The sequence below is a fragment of the Notolepis coatsorum genome (genome assembly GCF_963971535.1).
Source record: "Notolepis coatsorum genome assembly, chromosome: 4".
Classification (NCBI taxonomy): domain Eukaryota; kingdom Metazoa; phylum Chordata; class Actinopteri; order Aulopiformes; family Paralepididae; genus Notolepis; species Notolepis coatsorum.
In genome coordinates this window covers 66420062-66431960 of record NC_140168.1, presented here as the reverse complement: position 1 = coordinate 66431960, position 11899 = coordinate 66420062, and the positions used below count along the sequence as shown (strand labels likewise).

The window sequence follows — 11899 nt, the reverse complement described above, 5'->3', positions numbered from 1 at the left end:
AAACTTGAACACAAAATAAAATAACTATAGGTAGATGTAGGCTGTATAAATAGGCGTAATACAAGAAGCGTATGTCTACCCTTTAATTAGTATGTATTTTCATCAGAGACTATTGATCCACTCGCTGCCACGAACCCTATACACATAGTGCTATATTGAGATACTTGCTTCCCCCTGCTGGCCGTGAATGCAATGATTCATGCCTGTTCGTAAAATACTGACATTTCTCAGAGGCTCAATAATAGTATTATTACAGTAAGATATTCTAAAAATCTGTATTTTCTCATTTTAATACATTGCATAAAAGCGACTCAGCAACACAGTTCAGGCTTTTCTTTTCTTGTTTGGTACCTGCTGGTGCCTTTCAATAGGCGGTGCCTTTCAATTCCTATCTCAGCAGCACAATTTTTCTTTTTTGGTGGGGAAGCAATTTAATGGAACAGTGCTTAATATCATGTATTGTATTGTGTATTTAATTTCCATCCCTTTCAACTAGTTCATCGACTTCTCCATCGCTTGAAAGTACCATTTTTCTATTATTGTGAATATTTTGTGTTGATTGTTTTGGAAACCTGGTAATAAAGTTTTTTTTTAATTGCCCTCTTGTGTGACCTTCTCCTGACACTGTCGACTGTAGCCTATTATAATTTAAAATATGTATGTGATTGGGGCTTTTCTGGCTAGAGGGGCCACTTGTATTTATGTGTAGATCAATGAGAATGAATTAGACAGTGATGGCAATGGAGGACACTGAATCCTTCGTGTTGTGTTATTTACAGATCAATTAAATTATGGAGATGGAGGGGGGGGGGGGGGGGAATAAAAATAGCTAAATTAAGACAACACATGGATCTGTCTTCAGATGACATCACTCGAGGACATATTCAAACTCCCAAAACAAAAGCCTTGCTGTGTTTTGCCAAAGTAAACATTTTAAATACACAATCTTGTAACTGACTTATAGAAAGTAAACGCAATTAACTAAATATCTGTAACTGTAACCGATGTACTTAACACAATATTCAAACTCATTTGCTCTCAATAACTGTCAAATTAAATGAATCAGGCTGCCCTGATACATATAAATATATATATGAAAAGGGCCTAATCATATTGAAAATGATTATAATATTTTCACATCAGTTTCCAATGAACATTGATTGATTGAAAACTTTATTAACAGATTGCAGAATGGGTACAATACAGTACGGCTCAATACACACAATTGTTAAGGGGATGCAGACCAGAGAAAGACTTTCGTCTTGTTTACATCAGGGTCCCCCATTTTCAATTCATCAGGACATATATGACATACATGACATACAGATAGACAGTACAGCTTCCTTCAAATACTTTTGGACAACATGGGAGCCATGATGCAACCGTATTGGCTAATAACGTGTATACGTTTATAACTATAATAAAGTTTGTTTCCATCGAGCCCCTCAAAGGGATTTTCTCATATTTCTTCCCTTCGCTCAATTTGACCCCGTGAAGCCGCCGTCCGCAGTGCAATCCACGTGATTCAATCAGTTGACAGGCTGCAGCTAGTAGCTCCCAGTATATGGCTCTGGTAGCTCCCAACAAGAAACAAGAAGACAGCCGACATCATGGACCATCATCGGGTGGACAACAGGGTGGGATTTCTGTCCCCCCTGGAAGAGTCCAGCGCCGAGATAAGCCGAGACAGCGGCTTCGTGTCGCAGAGTGCGAGCAGCAGTCTGTCGGCGGTGAGCGAGCTGAGCAGCAGCGGCGGGACGGTGTCGCAGAGCCCCAGCTTCAGCGACGCACAGCCCGGGAGAGCGGAGCAGCGCGACCCGGGGGAGCAGGACGACGAGGTGCTGAGGCACGCAGCCCTCAGCTACTCCTCCTACATACGAGCGACTGCGGGAGAAGAGGTTTGAGGAAAAATAATAATAATACTAATTTTACCTGAGAGTTGAATGTGGATATCCTGATTAATTGAAAATGGGGGGGACCCTGATGTAAACAAGACGAAAGTCTTTCTCTGGTCTGCATCCCCTCTTAACAATTGTGTGTATTGTATTGAGCTGTACTGTACTGTATTGTACCCATTCTGCAATCTGTTAATAAAGTTTTCAATCAATCAATCAATATGCTGTGGTTCTTGCTAGCCCATAAAGGAGCTTTACCTTAGTGCACTGCTGGGCTAACTAACTGGGTATGCGTGATGCGAGGCAATAAAGAGATCAAGTTAGAAGACAAAAGACCCCTTGTGTTTCCAGACCTGTTGCGTTTCTTATAGCGGTCGAAATTGATTTTATGCATAGCTGGAAGTGGATTTCGGAAGTGTTTCAGTGTAGTGATCTCTCTGCACTGTACACAGGAAGTCACTCAAGTTTGAAGTTGACAAACACAATAACTCCCTTGATTTGTAACTCTGTGGCATCTGTCTTGTGACCGTTTCCAAACCATTACTCCCCCGCAGGTCCTTTGCTTGGAGAAGAGCTTGGAAGAAATGCTGACCAGAGTGGATGAGTTTGTCGGGATGCTGGACATGGTAGGTCATGTGAGAATCCGAGACATCTTATTTGACAAATACTATGTAGGGATACATGGAATTGCCTTACGAAGTTCTACAGTGTTGTATATTCGCGCACTGTGGTGCAATGACAACAGTACCTCACTTACAACACTGTAGGCACAATTTGTACATCTGATCTTGATTTATGTTGAATAATTTGACCAACAAAATAATGTCTACTGACATTCTCTCTGTATGTATTATTGGGAATGATGTAGATATCAGTGACTGTGTGTGTGTGTGTGTGCGTGCGCGCAAGTTGAAGGTTGTGTAGTGAGAGGGGGGAAGATAGTGTGTGTAGTGTACTGTAGATAGTGAGACCGCTGTGCATGTGTGTTTGTACTTGTGGGATAGTAAGCGAGGGAGAGAGAGTGTGTTTTTGCATGTGTATTGTGTGTACTATAGACCTGTTCACTGTATATGTCACACTCTGTGTGTGCACGCATCACCGGGGCAGAAAGGAACGTAATCCTGGTCAGAACAACGGGGCAGACTACAATATATTTGCATTTGTTAGCCATGCTAGCGATCTAAACAATAAATCCATGCCAAAGCTAGATACGTAAAAGGTGAAAGACTCACACTCGCAGCCATGCTGATTTGGCAAAATGACATCCAGCTGTTTTCGTTTGAAACAACTTTTAGTCAGGGGAGTGCCATGGTTTCTCCATAGAGCCCTGCCGTATTCTTTTAGCACAGCAGCTTGCGCAGGTCCGGGGCAACTTAGTCACATGACTCAGTTGGTATTGCTGATTGGCTCGAACACGGTATGTTTTGTATACAGCGAACAGGTCTACAGTAAGAGAGACAGACAGGAGAGAGATAGTTTCTCCATCATTGATTTGATGTACTTCTACTTGTCATTTTACATTCTTATTTTGGAATGATGGCATCTCAGGAGCCACAGTGAAGCTGATACGGATGCTGCCGCACCAGGAGGCGTCTATACTTTCTACAACGGAGCTCGGTTTCCGGGTTCCTCCGATTGGCCACAATGCCCACGTGACCTCCGCTAGCACGGCCCCTTCCTGCCGCGCGCTGCGCTCGCCAAGCTCCTGCCGTGCCGCGCTCCCGCCTTCCTCAATGAAATGGAAATTGCTACTTTACATCAGGGTGAACGCTGGCTGTTGGTAACACCACCCACTTCAATGACAGGCTCTCATATTTGCGAATGCATAAACTATTAAAAAAATATACCGTTAACTGGAATATGTTGTTTCTTTACACATATGTTGGATTATATAATTGGTTTGTCGCTACTTTACATCAGGCTGAACGCTGTTATGCTGCCACCACCCACTTCAATGACAGAGCTCGGCGCATTACATCAGGCTGAACGCTGTTATGCTGCCACCACCCACTTCAATGACGGAGCTCGGCGCATTACATCAGGCTGAACGCTGTTATGCTGCCACCACCCACTTCAATGACAGAGCTCGGCGCATTACATCAGGCTGAACGCTGTTATGCTGCCACCACCCACTTCAATGACAGAGCTCGGCGCATTACATCAGGCTGAACGCTGTTATGCTGCCACCACCCACTTCAATGACAGAGCTCGGCGCGGCAGGAGCTTGGCGCTTGAGGAAGCTGGCGAGCGCGGCGCGCGGCAGGAAGGGGGCGTGCTAGCGGAGGTCACGTGGCCAATCGGAGGAACCCGTAAACCGAGCTCCGTTGTAGAAAGTATAGACGCCACCAGGAGAGGACATGTAACGGTTTCCCCTCCTCTCTCTATTTCTTTCAGATCCGCAACGACACGTCCCAGGTGGTGAACGAGAACCTGCCTCAGATCCAGAGGAAGTCTGACGAAATGAGACAGATCTACAGAAGAATCGACAAGTTGGAAGTGAGTCTTGTTGTTTTTAACCCTTTGGAGGCCAAACCCGAGATATGACGGGTTAACTCGCCATGCTCTGGGCGCCAAACCCGAGAAATCCCGGGTTTTAATCGATATTTCTTTTATTTGCTATATCCATTCGTTTTTCATCCATCCAGCCTGACGTTATCATTGGGAATGGGTCTGAGCTCGCAAAGGGCAAATACCGCCGCCTAATATCTCCCGGATGGTATTGCACATCATTGGAATCCCTCTGGCTGGGGCTGTGCATCAATCTTAAGTCGTCCGGTCCAGGTTTTCCTTCTCGGGCAAGCAGTATCGTTATAACACATTGACTGGGGATACTCGGAGCAGCGTGGATGATGTGTTTTGGACATATAACGTGGTTGGATCAATAAACGCGATCAGGAATTTGATTAATCTTTTTGCACTACATCAGATGTGAGGTAAGGAATCTATGTTAACAATCTTGGGTTAATCAGATGTTCCTTTCACCGCCATCGGAGCGTGTGTGTGAGGTTCGCGCCGACCAAAGTACGGAAAAGCGATTTTTCAGACCCCGCTTCTGTTCGCCCATGATGACACATATAATATCGATAATCTAGTGTTTATTTGAAAACGATTCATAAATCAAGCGACAAATGGCACGATTTTTTACGAAATACATTGAAGCTCGATTTGCTGGAGTTTATTGAGATGAGACAGAACGCTCTAGAAATATATTCATATTCATCACGGTATAAAACGGAAATGTATATGAGAAAATTATCTGTTTTGTGCATGTTGACTGGAAGCAACTCACTGACGATCACCGTGTTATTTAGATCTATTGCTATTATATTTGATATATTTTAAGCACTCGCAAATAAGTCCTATCCTACATTGGATAAAGCACTGGCGCTGAAGGGCCATCAGCCCTTATTTTCAATGTAGTCGAGACTTTCAACACTTTACAGACATTTCAATGCACACATTTCTACAATATAACAATAATAAATATTAATAGCTATCTACATAGTACTCTCAGTCCAGAGTGCACCACAGCAATTAGTATAATTCTTTTTTAAATAAAATAAAAATGAACATGGGCATTGTAGACGTGCAGATAAAATAAGTACAATAGTATAATGTTGCTCGAAGGCATGTGAACCCCCCCGGAACAGTCAGTCCCCCGAACACCTCACACATCAATCCCTACCACATCCCCATCCAAGACACACCCCGATAAAGCACGCCATGACCGAAGGAAAACACAAACAGCCCGCGCGCCACTCACACCGCCATGCACGGCGATGGGAATGCCAACCCCACGGGCCGCTCCCATCTACCCCAGCCCTGGCGCCTCCGCCACCACAAGGAAAACCAGCGAACACCACACCCCCACCCCCAAACTCCACAGAGGAATGACAGGCCACGCGTCCGAGGACCCGCAGCCACGCCAAAGGAGACACGACCTCTGCTGATGGCCCTTCCGTGCCAACGCTATATCCAATGGAGAATAGGACTTATTTGCGAATGCATAAAACATATCAAATATAATAGCAATAGATCTAAATAACACAGTGATCGTCAATGAGTTGCTTCCAGTCAACATGTACGAAACTGATTGTTTTTTCATCTGTACATTTCCGTTTTATACCGTTTTGAATACGATTATAGTTTTGGAGAAGATTTCTAGTAATTCCAGAGAGACACGATAATAGCCCTTTAGTGGAATACACAAAACACGTTGTCATTTTTCGGCTGATTTATGAATCATTTTCAAATAGACGCTAGATTATCGATAGTATATGTGTCCTCATGTACGAAGAGAAGCAGGGTCTGAAATATTGCTTCTCCGTACTTTGGTCGGCGCGAACCTCACACACACACACGCTCTGATGGCAGTGATAGGAAGTTAGGAACATCTGATTACCCCAAGATTCGTAACATAAAGGCCTTACCTCACATCTGATGTCATGCAAAAAGATTAATCCAATTTCTGATCGCCATTCCAAATATCGATCGTGTTCATTGATCCAACGTTATAGTCCAAAACACAATGATCCACGATGCTCCCAGTGGGGGGACTCAATGCAATAGTATCCAGCTGCATGCCCGACAAGTAAAACCTGGACCGGACTTATTTTTTTGATGCACAGTCCCAGCCAATCCAATCCAATGATGTGCAATACCATCCGGGAGACAATAGGCGGCGGTATTTGCCCTTTGCGAGCTCAGACCCATTCCCAATGATAACGTCAGGCTGGATGGATGAAAAATTAATGGATATCGCTAATAAAAGAAATAACGATTAAAACCCGACTATACTCGTGATTGGCACGGAAGCGATGGCAAGTTAACCCGACTATACTCGTGTTGGCACGGAATGGGTTAACATACATTTTCATTGTCAAATGATTGTGGTGTGCATGTGTCCAGGCCTTTGTGAAGCTGGTGGGAGCCAACGTCGGTGCCATGGATGAGCAGGTGACGCAGGCAGAGGGTGAGCAGGGAACCCTACCAGGTGCCTTCAAGAAGATCCTTCGCACAATGAGCGTCCCCGGCTTCTTAAACGTGAGGACTCGACAACGTCGCCCGTTTATTGATATCTTCACATTTTCTAATTGTTTCCTCAATATTAAACCCTTGCACCAAAGAACCATACAAGTCTGTTTTGACATTTCTCGGACGGCCCATGTATTTGCAGTTGTGAAATTAATTTAAAGCACTTGGGAGTGTGACTGATATAAGAACAAGAAACTACTCAACCTCGACTGTCTTTAACTATGAGTATACACAACACTCTAACCTAGCATATTTAGATCATAAAGTACTCAACGTCTACTGTCTTTAACTATGAGTGAATACAACTCGCTAACTTACCATCTTTAGATCATCCTCTACTGTCTTTAACTATGAATAAACACAACTCTCTAACTTACCATATTTAGATCATTAAGTACTCAACCTCTACTGTCTTTAACTATGAATGAACACAACACTAACTTACCATCTTTATAATTTGAAAACACTGTTGCTCTGAAAACCTAAAACGGACTTATGGTACTCTTATTACTGTTTTCTTTTTTTTAGATACTGTTATTTACTTGTTACATTTATTAAATTGTCAATGTCCAGTCGCATTCTTTGGCCCACAGTCCACCACCTATGTTATACTTTGGCCTACCAGCATTCAAAGCAGCGCCAGTGGGCAGAAAATGGACCAGTTCTTGTCTCCTAAGTGGGCGCCGGGCAGGACTTTTACACAGGTGCTATCGTTAACACCGCGAGATCACTGGACACGTCTCAAACGAACGTATTTTTTGTTGGATCTAGTTTCCACAATAAAATCAATCAATCAGTTCAGGAAAAACTTCAGAAACGTCTAAATTAGCTGGATCTACTGACATCTTCAAAAACGTCACAATGTTCAGAACACCATCAACTTGTAAGAGACGGTCCAAATGACTAGTATCCATTTGTTGGGACAGAGTTGACGTTGTGTTCTAATTAAAAAATAAACCAATGGACAGTAATACCTTCCGTCAATTTTCTATCCGTTCATTGACGGATCAATGTAGCTGCTCCTACTGGTTGGTTTGAGGAGTCGGAGCTTACATCTCTGTAAGACCGATTCAATAACACACCTGGATTTAATTTCATGTTCAACAGCAAATCGGCGACAACTGGCCTTCATAAAATAAATGTCCATTTGTGAATGTCCATTTAGCATCTTGAGAAACATCAGCTGAATGAAAATTGTAATCATCTTTGTCTATTTTTTGTTTTTTTTAAATCATAATATTCAACTAAATGAATACTCATTGGTGAGCACCTTAATGTGGTAGTACAAGGTTTATTTTATAAACAATACAACTCTTAACTCTTTAAATGCCATGCCTGGTTTTCCATTTTACCGCTTGAATGCCACCATCCGCGCCAATGTTAACGTTAATATCGCCTAATCTATGTTTTAAATTATGGCTATGTGTCTAATCTGCCCATCGCATTATCAAATACTATGTTCCAGACAGTGCTGTGAAGGCAGATTGTTTTTTTATCGCGTCGTTGCCGTTTCAGAGCAGTTAGAAAAGCCCCCGTTTTGATATAAAAAACAACTCATTCTGGAGCATTCTATGAAAATCGTCTTTTAGTGGAATATTCCACAACGTTGATATTCGTCGGCCTTTTTATGAATCGTTTTCAAATAAACGCTAGATGATCAATATTATACGTGCACGCACGCACATTACGGCCGCGTGCGGACAATCGCCTTGTTGATTTCCTCTCGGACTTTTACAGTGAAAACGAAAGAAGAGATTTCACAAAACAGCTTATAACTTCATCAAAATTACTCTGATTATCCTACCACTGATAACATAGAGTCCTTACCTGACATCAGATGGTATCCAACTGGTATATTCCAATTCCTGATCACCATTCGAAAAAATCGATACGTGTATGGATCCAACGCGACACAGTGGTTCTCCATGATCCGCGGAGATCTGAGGCTCCAGAATGAACTCTAGTAACCCCGGCTGGATCAGTGAACTGGAAAATGTGGAGTACCGGATTTTTTTCCCCATTCATTTTCATTGAGTCCATTCCAAAATCACTTATGTCATCTGGGAGACGACAGGGGGCGCTTTTTTCCACAGTGATCACCGGCGCAGCTCGGCAATACTCGGGTAGGCTCGGGTGATGCAATAATTTTTCAGATCGCAAAAAAAAAAAAAAAAAAAAAATTCCGAGAAATCTCGTGAGTGGCTAGCAACCACCTATAAAAAAACACGAGAAATCTCGTGAGTGGCACTGAAAGAGTTAATAAAATGTTAATGAAAAAAATAACTCTGGATGAGATCAGGATCAGGGATGTCATGGTAAATGGCTGCTTTTTTATATAGCGCTTTTATCCAAAGCGCTTTACAATTTGTTACTCACATTTTACCCATTCACTCACACATTCACACACCGACAGCGGAGGCAACCATGCAAGGTGCCAACCTGCTCATTGGGAGCAATTGGGGGTTAAGTATCTTGCTCAAGGACACATCGACACGCTGCCCGGGAGAAGCGGGAATCGAACCGGGAACCTCCGGATTGCCAGACGACTGCTCTACCTCCCGAGCCACTGTCGTTGATTATCTGCATGGTACTCTGCAGATAAAGTGACTCTTAATTCCATTTTTTTATTCGCAGAAACCGGCCAGTCCAAGAAGACCAGCACCACACCAGCGCCAGGAGGTTCCCACTGTGTTCCATACAGACGATTTTTTCACCTCAGAACCAGAACAGTGACTTCTGGAGTCCGGACAACGGTTCACCAGTACAAATGTTATTTTCAAGAAAACAACACTGGTTGACACCGCAGAGACGGTTCTACTGCCACACGATCCACCGTAAAGTGGATCCCTTCAACGAAGCAATATTAGCCCTTCCGAACAAGTTGCTGGAAATCAAATGCGCGATGTGGACGTTGTTATATTTCTTAAGTATTGTTCTCCTGGCAGCAAAGTACACACACACTGAACTGTAGCAAAATGATATCCCCCTTTTTTTTTTTTTTTTTTTTAATGCCTCCGAAGGTCTTTTATCTCGTTGTTTTCCCTCCCCAATAGTGAAGTCAAGGATGCAACACAATAACATTGTTAGACTTGTTGTTTGTCAGGAGGACACCATGTCAGCCCACTTGCCTGTAGGACATTTGGACTGGCACACTGTAAATCAAGGCAGAGCAAGAACCCGTACTGGCGAAAGCACACTGTTCACACTGTTCTCAATGGAGAGCCCAGCGTCGACCACTCGTCCGTCTGGAGGGCGTGTCAAGCGCACACCAGCAATGCGGACTGGAGAAGTGCGATGGATTACATTCAGAGTCTACTTAAAAAAAGCTTGTTAGCTACCAAGCTAGCTATAGTTTATGCCCAGAGCTGACCGACTGCGTGTTTCTAGAACTAAAAAGTGCACAAGAACCCCCGGATTCAACGTGTCGAATCATCATCATCCACCGGCCACTGAACACCCCCCCCCCTCCTCCCCGGGCGTGGACTGGTTGAGGCAGACAACCCCCAAACTCATCCATACCTCCGGGTCGGCGGGTCATGGACTCATTATGACCGATTATCGGTTGCAGTCTGGGCACTGTGCTTTTTTGCTTGTAGGTCTGGAGACAACATATCTTTTGAAGAATTAACCCAGCTGTTTTTATATATGACATTCCTATTACTGGTGTTTCTACAGACCTGTGTACTGTTATTAATTCAATTGTATTGTTTCTAATGCCCCCCCCCCCCTGATTCACCTGACCAAAATTGGTCTCACAGGGTTCCTACACAGATCTGTAAAGTATCTATTTCTTAAACCCATATTTTTTTCAAATAGCCAACGTTTGAGTAAATGGAATATTTGGGGGGGGGTGGGGGATATTGCTATTGAGGCTTGATTCATGACTACACATTTCCTTTGTAGTTGTAGACTCACTGTCCTATCATAATAATCGTCCCCAAGACATTGGTGGTATTGTGATATAGCCATATAATATAAATGGAATTTGAACATTTAGTTTTTCCAGGCCTGGAAAAAGTTATGGAAAATTATAAATGCCTGACAAGTTTTGGTCATGGAAATGTGTTCATAATCTAATTTACACCCAGTCAAAATGGTTTGTCAAGATTGGCTGCTGCTAAATCTAGTTATCCTTGAAGGAATAATAACCCAAATAACATATTTCTGATTACTTAAGTCCAAAGTGATTACTGTAGCTGGGACATTCAAATCAATAATAAAAAGGCACCAATTGAACATAATATATTATATGTCATGGAAATTGCACTATTTGTTGTGGAATAGTCATGGGATGTGTTCAGTAAAAAGGTATAACCCTGCATATATACCAAATGCATTGAACACACGACAGAATGTGTTGATAATGATAATATAATATTGAGATGGAAACTGTGAAGGAACCCTGGTCTCGTCCAGATTCAAGATCGCTGTGTCTTCCACTCCAGAAAATGAACTCTAAAAATATTGTAGATCTGGTGAAATGGGTTGAATCTCTAGATCTCGAAGATCTAGGCTACTCTGCTCTCGATGCAGATCATCACCTTTTACACGCATCTTCCCGAAGCATCCGAGAGGAGGCTATACTAGTGTAATGTTGGATCATGTCCTAGGGATAGGAACAAATGGTACACAAAAGAGCACTTTCCTGAAACGCCGCCCTTGTCCCTAGATCACACAATTATATGCCAAAATACTTCTCAATAAAGCTGTTTCTTTTCTATTTGGATGTGTGTGGTTATTTCAGACGGTTTGTTTTTCGCTGTAGTAGATCATGAACAAACCATGTTGTCTGCCATCCATGCTGCTGTCGGGTTTGCCATCCTGCCAAAATGTTTATTGAGAGACGTTGCGATCGCATACATAGAACCAACGCAGATTTTACACGTAGATTACATATCACAAATTTGAGTCCCCCCCCCCTTGATCACACTGATTGCTAGCTTGCAGAGAGAATGACGTGTTAATAGGAC

The 11899-nt window shown here is 42.9% G+C and overlaps 1 protein-coding gene across 1 annotated transcript; it reads left to right on the top strand.

Moving 5' to 3' along the window:
- Positions 1 to 1538: 1538 nt before the first annotated feature.
- On the top strand, positions 1539 to 11649 carry bloc1s4 (biogenesis of lysosomal organelles complex-1, subunit 4, cappuccino). The gene is made up of 5 exons (XM_084312369.1): positions 1539 to 1898; positions 2450 to 2521; positions 4290 to 4391; positions 6804 to 6938; positions 9564 to 11649. Exons 1-5 carry the CDS (start codon positions 1611 to 1613, stop codon positions 9660 to 9662), a joined length of 696 nt encoding a protein of 231 aa, XP_084168495.1. The 5' UTR covers positions 1539 to 1610; the 3' UTR covers positions 9663 to 11649.
- Positions 11650 to 11899: the final 250 nt, after the last annotated feature.